The sequence below is a fragment of the Leptidea sinapis genome, chromosome 16 (assembly GCF_905404315.1).
Source record: "Leptidea sinapis chromosome 16, ilLepSina1.1, whole genome shotgun sequence".
In the NCBI taxonomy this organism is placed as follows: Eukaryota; Metazoa; Arthropoda; class Insecta; order Lepidoptera; family Pieridae; genus Leptidea; species Leptidea sinapis.
The window spans coordinates 1,660,251-1,674,833 of record NC_066280.1 but is presented as its reverse complement, the minus strand read 5'-3'; the positions used below and the strand labels follow the sequence as shown (position 1 = coordinate 1,674,833).

The 14,583-nt window shown below is 37.4% G+C and overlaps 1 protein-coding gene across 2 annotated transcripts in view; it reads right to left on the bottom strand.

The window, feature by feature from the left end:
* Positions 1–14,583, bottom strand: part of LOC126968603 (protein sidekick-2-like) — a 98,383-nt gene that overhangs the window by 14,344 nt on the left and 69,456 nt on the right. For both annotated transcript variants that reach the window (XM_050813631.1, XM_050813630.1), the window contains one exon: positions 14,122–14,260. In XM_050813631.1, coding sequence (XP_050669588.1) covers positions 14,122–14,194 — 73 coding nt within the window. In that variant the 5' untranslated portion in view covers positions 14,195–14,260. The remainder of the gene's footprint in view (positions 1–14,121; positions 14,261–14,583) is intronic.

The following is a 14,583-nucleotide window of genomic DNA, read 5'->3' as shown; positions in this document are numbered from 1 at the left end:
CGAAAAAGCGCGATACTAAAAAAAGGCAAACACATGAATTCATAAGATTTAACGTGAGGGAAAATGAGATAGGAAGCATTATTCAGTATTTTGGTACCAGGCCATCATAGTTGAAGAAGAGATTGTCATATGTATGACGCGAGTATACCTTAATATATTGTGACGTCATGCGCACGACATATTTCTACATAGACACCAGGAGAACATAAATATATTAGCGCTGATAGTAATGTCTTCCATAGCGGCTAAAATCATGTGTCATCCTAGCAACATGTAACACGACTTCATGTTTTTTACTTTAGAGGTTCATGCAAAACGCAGGTTTCATTTCTGATGTGTACTTTGTACGCACGCAATTTTTTTAAACATAATTTAAAGTCCATGAGTTAGTTTCATTGCCCAATGATTAGGTGTCATTGGAATACAGTGTTAACAGCTAGCACGTGTATAAGATCCAAGGACCCGTAAGCGGCACAAAGTACAGAGAGTTCGATGATGAGAGAAAGAAAAAGAGAAAACCATGTACGAGCACTGCGGGTTTCTCAAAATATTCAAAAGTTAATAATATTATCTACGCTGTTTGACGTTCGCTCATATCACTAAAATAGATTTTGTCCCAATGTGTGAGATTTATTAAATTTTAATTTTTTATTTCATTAAGTTAAGGACTATAATTAGAAGTTTTTTATTTGTGCCACAATTTGTATAAAAGTTATCCTAGTAGTAAAGAAAATCACCAAAAACAATAAATGTTTTATTATTATATGAGTTACAGCACGGAGTATCGATGTATCACATTAATTTGTGAAGTAATTTTAATTGAATTGGAGAAGCCACTTGCGCCAGTCGAGTGGCAGCTTGACTCAGGAAGTGAATTGCTGGATGTGGATTACAAAATATATCGGTATTAAGGTTACAATTGAATTTGATTAAATTTCGAGCAAATTCTTACATTTTAGCCGTCGATTAAGGATTGGTTTTCGCTGCCTCCAACTAGATACCGCAGGCGTAGTCACAAAGTGTGGCAACTAATACAACGGCCAAGTGGGCTTACTCGAGCCAGTCTCGAGCAATGTGTGACGTTGACGGGCCACATGTTGTGTTAAACTTTGCTGATCATTGAAATTAAAATGCCAGGTTGCGTAGTGAAATAAGAAAGACACTGGGATCACATATGATCAGTATTTTATTCATATTTAACTTCAATGTAAAATAACCCAAAGCGTATGTAACAAAATTTGAAAGATGCCATTGAGTGTCAAGATGCCACGCACACAAGCATCTAATAGTTGCCGTTATAAGAAAGCTTTTGTTCTTAGGTAGTGCGGTATCTATTTGGAACACAGGGGAGACTAATCCTTGATTGAACTTTATAATAAAACACGCCTTCTACGTAGCGGCCCTCGCGACCGATGCAGTTTCCTCCACTCTCCACTCTCCACGCCACAAAAATACTTCAGCTGCTCTACATTATATTTTAACACGCTGTCCTTTGACCTCCCCCCTCCCTCTTCCACAGCCTCCCATCTCGCTACGAGCCCGTAAAAGGCAACACGCTTATAATTCAAGCACTCTCTCAGAAAGCTCAACTCTCGTATTACAAAACGGTGCCATTCTTCGTTTCTACAATTTTGTTTCGTAATGTCATTTGACAGTGAAAGCGTTTTGTTGCGCTTCACAGAAAATCTCAGAGAGAAAATTTAAATTGCAAGAAAACATTTCAAGCAGCCAAACTCTGCAGATTATAATAATATGTCTTTTAGAAGTTATTGCTTTATATTAAGATAACTTGGAAAAGATTTAGAGAGAGCTTTAGCTGATGTAGAGTATTCCGTAGAGAATTTTATATCCATTAGAACGACGAAACAAGGCTCACTTTGACACTATTACTTGGAATTTCGGCCACATGTCATCAGTCCAGATAGCATGTCAAAGTCATATTTTATGATAATAAGGGGCGAGACGAACAGGACATTCAGCTGTTGGTAATCTTTTTTTATACTTATTTTATTATAGTTTAGCATTAAAAAATACACACAACTTCAAATTTTCACCCGTCTTCAATTAACACCTATTTTTGTATAGCGATTTTTATATTATTCTGATCCATCCAAAAATCCGCAATAGGGTTGCATTATGGTAATCAAATATAATAATTATTATAATAGGATATGTTTAGAAAATCGGTCGTCACCTATTTTTTATACCCCAAAAATTTTATCATTGTATTTTTGTATTACTTTATAAAGCAATTACCTAGGTTAATGTTTAGAAAATGAAAAATGGGTTAATGTAGAAAGTTGCCAATACTTCTATTGTTTTTCGAAGTAATCTTCATTCCTCTCTACACATCGTCGCATTCGATGGAACCACTGAGAAAAGCAGTGCGCGAATTCTTCCTTAGGGGTCTCTTCTATGGCATTTTCGTACGCTTTCACCGCATCTTCAGGGCTCGTAAAGCAAAAACCTCGAATTTTATCTTTAGTTCTTGGGAATCAATAAAAGTCGCAGGGCGCCAGGCCAGGATTGTATGGCGGATGACTCATTATCTCGACACCTGCCATAGTCAAATATTCAACAGTCCGTTTTGCGGAGTGCGCTGAAGCATTGTCGTGGTGAAGGAGGATTCTGCGTCGAGGGCGCTGCTGTCGAATTTTTTCCAAGATAGCAAGCAAACAGCGATTGACATACCAGTCTGCAGTCACTGTCCTTCCATCTTCTAGCACAACTGTCGCGAGATGACCTTTTCGACCAAAGAATCATCTTTTTTCCTTGACTTCTTCCTATCTTTACATTAGTTGGCCGATCCTCGAAAGAAAACACCCACTGAGCAGATTATCTTTTGGTTTCGGGTTCGTAGCAATATATCCAGCTTTCATCACGTGACGATGTTGATACAGCATTTAAGTCACCGCCGTTGAACTTATGTAACATTTGGCGACACCAGTCCATGCGAAGGTGTTTTTGGTGCGACGACCAAAGTAAAGTATAGGGAATCCATGTGGTACAAAGCTTCCTGACACCTACATGTTCGTGTAATATTTTTGGAACTTGACTCATACCAATGCCTAGGCTTGCCCGTATCTTCTGATAGGTCACTCTCTTATCTTCCTCTATCATGCGTCGCACAGCACTGATGTAATGTTCAGTAGTCGCTGGTAAGGACGTCCCTCACGCGGATCATCATTGAGATTGCTACGTCCACGCTTAAACTCGTTAAACCAATTGTAAATAGTGGCACGAGATGGGGCTTCTATAAGAATTGCTAATCGCAGCCTGTCATAGCTTTGTTGTTGAGTAATGACATCCCACAACGAAAGTCAAAATAAGTCATTGACCGAAAATTTTCTCACGTTTGGTTTATTTTCACGTGTAACAAGAGTTTTAGGTTTGCCGTCTAATTCACAAACACAAATGATAATTTAATACAATATACTACATTTGGTTAACAAAGAATTCTAAAATTGAAATTCAAAAAAAGTTTTCATTAGCAATGTTTCTAACAGGCCAGTTCTAAACATTTTCAGTGGTACCCACGTACACCGTTTGCTGGGTCAGCTAGTTATTATGTATATATTTATCAAAAGTAGCCATTACGCCAAACAATGGTTCACACTTAAACCGTTTACAACGATCCTGTCCGTGTACGTAGCAGCGGTCGTTCAGCCGCGCACCATGAGGTGTCATCTGCTCGTAATATTTATTACACTCATACATAACAGATGTCCAGCGTCGCTCGTGTCGCCGCGGCCGGCGCTACGTTCCGCAAAGTAAGGCCCGGTATCCACTGAAGCGGAGAGGAGAGGAGGAGATATATTTTGATAACCAATCAGATTTCGTTATTTCCACATCTCCTCTCCGCTTAGCTTCGGTGGAAATGAATGAAGCAAAGAGGAGAGGAGAGGAGATGTCTCATTTTTGTATAGTATTTTGTGCCGCGTCCAGGGATCAAGCGGCGCGGCAGAGTGGAGATGCGTGTAGGCGGGTGTGATGACGTTTTCATTTTGTAGACATCACTTGACTGATTTCTCAACACAGCTCACATCTCCTCTCCGCTTTGGTGGAAATAAACATTTTTTATGAAATTAGGGATGAGACGAGCAGGACGTTCAGCTGATTGTAATTGATACGGCCTACCCATTACCCGGAGAGGTGATAGAACCGGTGGAATCTGCTATATTTCTTGGCATAACTCTCGAATCCAAATTACAATGGGGCCCCCATATTGAAGGATTGGCGAACAGACTTAGTTTTGCAGCACACGCGGTTAAAAAGATTAGACAATTAACTAACATAGATACGGCGCGACTATACTTTAGTTATTTTCATAGTATTATGTCCTATGGTATATTGCTATCGGGCAACGCTGCCGATATTAATACAATATTTGTGCTGCAGAAGAGGGCTTTTCGCGCTATTTATAACCTAGGTTCTAAAGAATAACTGAGAGCAAAATTCAAAGAAATTAACATCTTGACTCTTGCTTCTCAATATATTCTTGATAATGTAATGTATGTTCATAGGCACATAAGTGAATTTTCTAGAAACTTATAAAGCCAACTACTCGGCTAAGTCGAGTTAGTAAGTCTTTTATGGGGCGATGTATATGCTTTTATAACAAGATCCCAGAAAATGTTCAAAACAAAAGTATCACGTTATTCAAAAGAATTGTTAAAAAACGTAACCTTTAGGTTACTATAACATAAATGACTTTCTTAATGATACCACAGATTGGGAATGGAGTGACCGCCCTCAGGCTATCAAATAATAAGTTTAATTGTACAATATTACTTTGTAAACATATTTTGTCGTTGAAAAAAAAGGCCGCTGAGTTTGTTCCGCCCGTTCGTCTCAGGTCTGAGGCATTCATTTTGGAATGGGTGGTAGTTTTTGACTTTCAATAAGTGATGTCACATCCTATTTTGAATAAAAATATTTGAATTTGAACAATGCAGAGCCGCTCAGGATTCTTAAAAAACCCAAAAATTCAGAGCGGGCACTACAATTGCGCTCGTCACTTTGAGACATAAGATATTATGTCTAGCTACGGCACCCTTCATGCCGAAACACACTAATGCTTACACTTTACTGTTTCACGACAGAAATAGGCGCCGTTGTGGTACCCATAATCTAGCCGGCTTCCTGTGCAAATGAGCCTCCCACTGGTTAACCACCTAAAGGCTTCGCGGCTTTTCTGCTCTCGTCTTCTCTCCTCTCCGCTTTGGTGGATACCAGGCCTACATAACGTTACAGAGAGTCATTAGCGCGCCGAGGACCGCACTAATGTAATGCGCTAAACAAACAATTGTTGAGGCTCGCCGCCGTCATAATTGCACCGCACCCTGCTTGCGTCCTCTACACACACACACACACACACTTAACAATTTTGCTTCGTACTGTAAAGCTACTTGGTGTTGTTTGGTTTGTGTTTCAACACTTACTGTGTACCGGGCGATCTCCACAGTGCGCTTTTTGTTTTTCTTTAATTTTTGTAACACAAACGCTTTAATAAAGTTTATATGAGTATTTATGTGTTTCATTATATTCATCGATGAGAACTTTAAAGGCGAAGCGAACGAGGCGAACTGTTTCCGAGTCAAGAGCGACATCATTTAAACTTTGTTCAGTCCGGCTGGTGGGAACTTATGTTCTATTGTCTATAGCTGGCAGGAAGTGAACAACAGCACTGTAGTTATATTACAAATATACTAAGAACAAAACCAAAATCGCGCCAAACTTACCTTTTCGCCCTTTCTCACTCTCTCTCTATTGATCTCACTCACTCTCTCCCCCTTATAGGACAAAAACGTCCCACATTTTCGTGTCACTTTATTGCGTTTCATCAGTAAAAAATTATAACCTCATGCGTGCCAAGCAGTTTCACTCCATATTGCAACAAAACAATGAACTTATAGAATATGTTGTATCTAACAATTTGAGCAGATGGAGAGTAGCAGTCGTGACGTGGATCAAACGGATTCAAACGTGGACCTTAACAGAAAAAGTAAATCAGAAATAACGAGCAATCAAAGAGCAGTGGAAAGAAGTATGGTAAAAATAAGGAATATGCACAAAGTAAGAAGCTACATGGTAAGAAACAAAACTAAGATCACTGATGATGCATGCACAGGCACTGAAATAGAATTGCTGGACATATTGCACGGTAAACTGTAAGTAGGTGGACCTTAGAAATGACACGTTAGAAGAGGGTAACATCAGGAAAACGAAATGTAGGAAGACCAACACAACTGGGCTGATGGCATAGTTCAATCAGCAGGATGAAGAAAGGTATTGACAGAAAGTTGTGGATGAAGTTGGTGGAGGCCATGCCTCAAAAAATTTTTAACAAAAAAACAACCGCCTTCAAGAACACTATTTCAAAACAATAGATATAATATGCACATAAATTATAAAAATAATTGCGTATATTTATACAATCTAATTAATTAATCTAATTCGCGTTACGATTATTGTTATTTTTGTAATCGGTGTCCTTCTGCCGCGACCCGCTCTCGTCTCTCGCCTCCTCACGACTCAAGCACCTATAACTATGTATGTAGATTGTAGTAACAAAACTATCTTGGATAACAACTACTTCAAAAATTACTTAATTAATTAATTAGATTGTATAAATATACGCAATTATTTTTATACTTTATTTATTATAGTGCACATTATATCTATTGTTTCGGAATAGCGTTTTTGAAGGCGGTTGTTTTTTGTTAAAAAAAATATTTTATGATTTTTAGTGAATTTGATGTAAACTATCTAACAATTTGTCTAAATATGTGTAGATATACAAAATTATTTATAATGGCCGGCAGCGGTCCGCCGCGCCACTCTGGCTGCGGAGACGTTCACGGCCCGCTCTCGCCGAAACTCGTTTTAATATTTACTCCAATATTTCCCACGGAGCCTTCCGTTTCCGGTGCGGCCGCCGCTAGAGCGGGATGCCATATAATGGACATGCCCGGGCTAGAGGGAGACGGCTAACGGGGATTACATATAGCTAAGATAACGCTAGTGAATAGAATATGAGTAAGTCTCACATAAATTATTACAATATTTTCCACCGATGTGCAAACTGTATATCTGCTCAGAAAAATGTAGGAAAATATTGAAATAATACAATCGTATGAACATTGAATCGAAGTTTTCTTTTTGTATCGTAATAATTCAATCACTCACTGCCGTTCAGATATAAAGTTCAGTTAAGTTAAAGTATATTATTATGTATTATTGATTTGCACCTTGTAAATATATATTATAATTATATTAATATTATAATATATTATAATAATATATATCTTATATAAATAAAATTAATTGTATGGATTTATGCTTATTCCCTAAACTTTCCGAACCATAGATCAATTTTGCATGAAACTATGATATATTCTGGGGACGCCCGCGACGGTCTCTGGCCAAAAATTCTATATAGTATAAATTATTAACAAATAATTTTGTTTTTCTTTACAGTTATATCTTGGCATTGCAACACATGCCGGGTACAGCTAGTACCTATTAATCAAAGAGGATGTAAATACTACGTAATAAGAGGCGGGACTGTCATGTAAAAATTTAAATTTAGTTTAGTACGAAACGTGCAGTGATTTGAAATAATTTTGAAATAGTAGCAATTACAGTATGGCCATTGGTGACGAAGTATAATCCGGCGTTTGAAAGTGAACAGTTGCTTAAAACGTAGTGAATTTCCGCTATCTCCGTTTATTACAAGATTATAACCGTCAACTGTCAATCTTAAATGACTGCACGTTTCATACAATCGAGTGAAGCTTTGTTCTTAGAGAGTTTCGCTCAGCTAGTATTAAAGAGCCAGTGGAATAGTGAGGTATAGTTGAACTCACAATCGAAGAACTTTTGTAGATAATTTTTTACACAATTATAAGTAGTACATTCCTTAAGAGTAGTACTATCGTTTCAGCGAACGAAGGCGATCAGCAATCTCAAAAAGTCAAAGTCAAGGTCAAAGTTTTTGCACACACATGTTTGATTAATGTTACATAAATATTATTTACTAGCTGACTCGACAGACGTTGTTCTGTATATAATAAAGAAAATAATGTTTTTTTATGAATTTGTCAATATATCAAAACATCAAGAATTACTTCGAAAAATATGCACCCTGCTGTCGTAATGAAATTGTTTCACAGCAGAACTGTGAAACCGCGCGTCAATAAATTCTCTCATAGAAATTATGTATGGGCACATCAAAGGAAAAACAAATTTGTTGTTTTTATTTAATTCCGAGCATTTTCCTATTTATTCACCTTTTTTAACCTTCTCTGGACTTCCACGAATAATTCAAGACCAAAATTAGTCAAATTGATCCAGCCGCTCTCGAGTTTTAGCGAGACTAACGAACAGCAATTCATTTATATATTTATAGATAAATTATAGCGAATTTTATAGCACGCAGATTCACGCGTTGCTCACCAGCAGTAAAAATAACTCTTTATAAAGCGTACTTGGACATCGCTCTACTCGAGTAGCCTGTGGGCCTGCTACACTAATAAATCGTACAGCGCCCTGCGGGTCCAGTATAACAACGCCTTCAGAGCACTGTTGGAGCTGCCACGTTTTTGTAGCGCGTCAGCTATGTTTGCACACGCATAGGTCGATAGTTTTAGCACCATTCTCCGCATAAAAGCGGCTTTACTACTCCGCCGAAAACGAGGCAGCAGTCACAGCGATTAGCCGACAGCGGGGGCCATATAATAAAAATATATATGTTCCTTCGAATATATAATTACTACTAACACATTTAGATTATTTGTTTACTAACATTGGATCGTAGTTATGTAAAAATAAACGTATTATTTATAATAATAAAAAAAGGCAAAATAAAGCCTAACCATTTTAATATAATGATATTGACGACATACTTATCAATATAATCCAAACATTAAACTCTGTATTATAATGAAAAAAATAAAAATTGAATATATCCATCTAATGAATAGAAATAGTTTTATTTATATATAGAATAGTATATTTTTAATCTAGTTAAGTTTGTAAGATTAGTATTTGGCAATCTCCCATAGTATCCTTGGGATGCAATTGTAGATTTTTATGCACGTACAGAAACGGTTTCCCTGTAGTAGTAATAATTTAGTTCTACAGTAAGGTGCTTGTAGTTTTGTAAGGTGGAGAAAAGTGGGAGAAAGTCAAAGAAAAGAATATTCATTAACACTTTAAAAATATTTTCAAGCAGTCTTCTAGAGAGTCCTGGTACAAACATTTTCTTTGACAGTATTTTCAAGTTCACAGGCAATTAATACATTAGATCTTTACCTATGAAATTGCCGATTTGTATGATAAAATTTAAACGAATTTTTGTCATGTATTTTTTATTTGTATAAATCGAAGTAATCACCAATGCAATCAATACATCTTTGCCAACGCAGTGGCAGTGTATTGATGCCCTTCTTAAAGAAATCGGTTGGACGGGAGGCAACCAATTCTTCAAAGGTATTTTGTACTGCCTCTCGGGTATTGAATTTTTTTCCCGCCAATAAGTTATTCAAATTCTAAAAAAAGTAGTAGTCTGTAGGCGCAAGGTCTGTTGAGTAGGGCGGATGACGGAGAGCTTCCAACCCCAGTTCTTGCAACTTGGAGACCGTCTGCTGTGCAGTATGAGGTCGCTAGTTGTCGTGCAGGGGCAGCGGAGACGAGCGATTGACCCATGCTGGTTGGAGATGTGCCAGCTTCTCCATCATTGTGTTCAGTTCTTCACAGGACACATCTGCAGTAATGCTCACCCCGTTTGGTAAGAAGCTGTGATGAATCACACCGGCGCTAGACCACCAAACAGTGACCACCACTTTTTTAGGGGTAAGTTTTCATTTTAGGCATTGTTTAGGTGCTGAACCAGGATCCAACCAACTTGCTGAGCGCTTGCGGTTATCAAAAAGAATCCATGTTTCATCGCAGGTAACAGTGCGGTTCAAAATTCCTTCATTTGTGTGTCTGTTGACTGGCTGCTGGCGATCATTGAGTTCGTGGGGCACCCATTTGTCAAGTTTTTCTACCATGCTAATTTGACACGAATGGACCAATATTGTTTTGAAGCTAACGTCGAAAGCTGCTGCTAATTCAGCCGTAGATTGTATATCATCAGCTTCCACAATTGCCTTTAATTCGTCATTGTCGACCAAAGTCTTCGGACGACCGCGAGGTTCATTTTTCAGGTCGAAATTTCCAGAACGGAAGCGAGCAAACCAATAACAGGTCGTCCGTTGGTTTGTAATGTTAGCAACGTAAACGTCGTTGATGTTGCGTGCTGCTTAGACCTTTGAGATAATATTACAAAATTGTGTATCTTATATAGGTCTACAGAAAAGTCCGCGATGGCATTTGTCTTTCTATTAATAATAACATACTAAATTCATTTTAATTCTTAAAAAAATTGGCAATGTAAAAGCTATAAAAAATTAAAAGCGGTAATCTAAAAGCTGTTTACGCAAATAAGATTCCGATGGCCTTACATTATTCCCGAATACTAACATATTTTTTTTTCTATTGACAGTACAGCGTCGTCGGGGCAGCGAGTTTGTTATATAATTAAATACATATGCTATGGCTGTTGTTAAGGAAAAATGTTGTTTTTCAATAATTTTCAAAACCAGCCTGTGCGGCTGTATTGTTGCTCTAGCATTCACCTCAACAGCTGACGTGAATACATATCTGTAGTTTCGCGAAAATTGGCAACCCTCGAAAATGTACATATACTTAGCAGATTAGGTTTTTTAACAGCGTTTTATAAGAGTGGCACGGCGCTACGACTAGTATTGCACGTAAGCATTTTATTTGGGCAACAAAAACTCGGGGAAGATATGAACCATTCCCTCATATTAGTAGTCCATAGCTTAAAGATGATGCAACGTATCCATGATAGGCCATGAGGGATAGATTGTGTGACTCTACAATGATTCAACGTGAGCTTTCTGAGTACAACTATTATGCTACCTAACATATTGGTATTTTCAGCTTCGTAAATTTTAAAGTCATTATTATATATTTGGTGGATGATATTATTATCTAGATTAATTATTAGTATTATAACATTTTATCAACATTTTTGAGAAAATACTGTGCAAACGCATAACCACCTTTTTTACGAAATTCAACGTCATTACAGAGGAACAATACGGATGCCAACAATAATTGTAAAACAATAGCCGCATATACAGTAATTAAATATCTGATAACAAAACTAGAAAAAAAAAATGAGTAACAGTAGTATTTTTCGACATGACCGCTAGCTGACCGACAGACGTTATTCTGTAGATATTAAAATAAAATACTGTTTTATTGTTTCACAGCGGAACTGTCAAACCGTGCGTCACTAAATTTTCTCACAGAAAATATGTCCATACAAAACAAATATTGAAAATCAAAATAATTATGGGTACCAAATCGAAATAAATAGTATGCTATGTCTCAAGTTGGACTCAAGTGCACTCCATGAAGTTTTATTTTTTAATTAGTTTAAGAGTCCATCGCGGACAAACAACGTGACACGTAACTTATATATATTAAGATGTGATTTGTATGACCTTAAGTTGCCACTTCAAAATTACTGGAAAGTTATATTAAAAATAGGCGAAAGTGTGTCCAGATTCAAAAGACTCATTTTAAATCAAATATAGTTCAATATAAATCAAACTGGAAAGAAACTAAAACCGGGGTACCTCAGGGCAGTGTACTAGGACCATTATTATTTCTACTATATAGACCTACTCAATATTACAATTGGTCGAAAATAAGTGCGTGTTGTAAGCTGATATGATAAGATGATATTGCAGTAATTATCCCTGACGCAAACTCAAAAGGATCATGCGACTCGGTTATAAATGACGAAATCATTAACGTCGGCAAATGGTTACAAAGTAATAATTTAATTAATTAAGTCTTAGTGGATTTACCGACGACCAAAGCTTTATCCCGGCCGCAGACATCTACATTTTGAACCTGCGTTAAGCGGTTCCTATACGTGTTTTTTAGGTGTCTTGTGTCGCTTTCACTGACTGCTTGTGTTTTAAGAACTTTCCCGGTTGTGATATCTACCTAGTGCCTTGTTCTTTTCAGTTCGTAGGGCCCATGTTCTTTCCAGCCAAACGACCTGCCTTTATGTTTTAGGTATTGGAGATGATTTCGTTCGTTTGTCGTTTTTTGTTCGAGATTTTAAAAGGTTATAAATTGAGCTAAGAAATGTTGAGGGTCTTGTTGAAAGACCAGAGAAGCTCGGGTAATGTTCAGTCTCATTTAGTTTTGTTCAGTCTACGATCCCAGCACGTTTGCATTTTTTACCCCTAAGCATTAGTGTAAGACTTAGCCTCGCACAGCCTCTTTGTGGAATAACCGGCTGCTGTTTTCCCAAACCAAAACGTCTTAGGGACCTTCAAGAAAAGGGAATAGTCCCACTTTAAAGGCCGACAACGCATCTCTTGATACCTGTTGTTGCGCATGTCCATGGGCGATTGCCTCACCACTCCCCATCTCGTGAGCTTCTTGCTTGTTTGACCCCTCTTAATAATCTCATAAAAAAACGCCAAGCACACTACCAGTCAAAATATTTGTTTCTTCGCCAATAAAGCGACTCTGACATGACTTCTAAGTTTTAATTAGGCTCATCAACGTGCAAATCTTAAATGGCTGGAGCCTTTGCACCTAAAGTATTCTGGAAATCTTGATTAAAAACTTGTGTCACAGTGAAAGTTAATAAACTCACGCTTCTAATTTAAACCATTTTCGACAACATGCTCGGAATGTTGCTGTCAATATGTTATTAACGGCCGTTCCCAATATACTATATACAGATAGAGATAAATTTCTACCTTCTACGGTCAGTAATTAGCTGTCAATAATGTGAAGCTGTCCCAATATACCGTATAAGTCATTCTTATCGCCTTATTGCAACGCCTTATCGCCTTATTGGACGCGTGAATTGCAATTTCCATACAAACTTCCATCGATGGTAAGCTATACGTCATCCCATTGACAGACAGCGTATAAGGTGAGTTACCGTCGATAAGTTTATTGGGACAGAAAAGTCAACGATAGTTACGATTTTTATCTCAAGTAAGGGATAGACTGAATATTGGGAACGGCCGTTAGTTGTTAATACATAAATTCTACCTTTACCTTTTTCTTTAGGTACCGGCCAGTATTTACTTCATTCTAATTATTTAAAAGACACTCCTCGTAAATTATATTTTTATGTTTAGAGTTTGTAAGTAATTGTTATGAAATTTGTAATTGCTCAAGAAAATATATTAGAATTGAACTTCGATCTAAAATAGATTAGTATTATTTGAAAATAGAGTTCGTTCTGAGATACGGCACTGAAATCCAATATAGGACGGAAGTAACAAATGAAGAGCAGTAACGTGATAGTACGACGCCGGGCTTTGACCAACATCATGAGAGAAACATACAATAGTATGGATAGAAAGTCATTGATTCAACACATCCACTGACTCATCGGAAATAAATATTTTCCTCAGAGTTTCTATTCATAAAAGTAAACGTCTTTTAGAAATTTTAGAATAATATGAAATGACAGTGACTGCCAAAAAATAAGAAGATTAAGAAAATATAAAATTATATAAGGATCACACAAAAGCAGTTCATGTAAACGCGGTAATCAAGCTTCACAATTATTGAGATTTCCATCACCTCCCTGTATCCTTGACTGTACTACATATAGACCAATGGAAGGCTTCTTTGCACAGGATGCCGGCTAGATTATGGGTCACAAAGGCGCCTAGTTCTGCCGTGAACACATTACTGTGTTTCGGTCTGAAGGGCACCGTAGCTAGTGAAATTATTGGGCAAATGAGACTTAACATCTTATGTCTCAAGGTGACGAGGTTTTGAGGTTTATCAAGAATCCTGAGCGACAATGCATTGTAGTGGGCAGGTCGTATAAATTACCATCAGCTGAATGTCCTGCTCGTCTTGTCCCTTATTTTCATAAAATTAATTAGATAAAAAAAATTCTATCAAAGCATGGGTTAAGTGAGATAGTGCCCTTGTTCCATTAAAATGACGAAGGCTCGTAGTTCAAGTGTATTGTGAATACGGAGTCTGTGTTACCTTTGATGAGGTGCGCGGCGAGCAGTAGCGCGGCGGTGAGCGCGTGTCGCCGCCACGCGCCCGCGCTCATCATCAACCGCGGTGTGGCGCCGTAGCGGGCCGCGACCGTGTCCGAACAGTACAGCAGCCGGACCGCACTCTAATAAAAAATTAATACCAATGATAATCATATTGTATTAACTCGGTATTTAAAAATCTGTTACTATACTTTGCGATTTGTCAAGAGAATTTGATTATATTTAAATTTAAGTTTCTTGCCCTATGATATTAAATTATATTATAGTAACTAAATAATTATGTGTTATACAGATACATTTAGAATGATATATTCGTTATTGAAAGGAAACAATTTAAGACTAAAATGAGTGTAGGCATACTACAAGGTTCATCTCCAGGTCCCTTTTTTTAAATATTTATTTTTATTATTGAATAAACTTTTTGCACTTATCACTCGCGTAACTT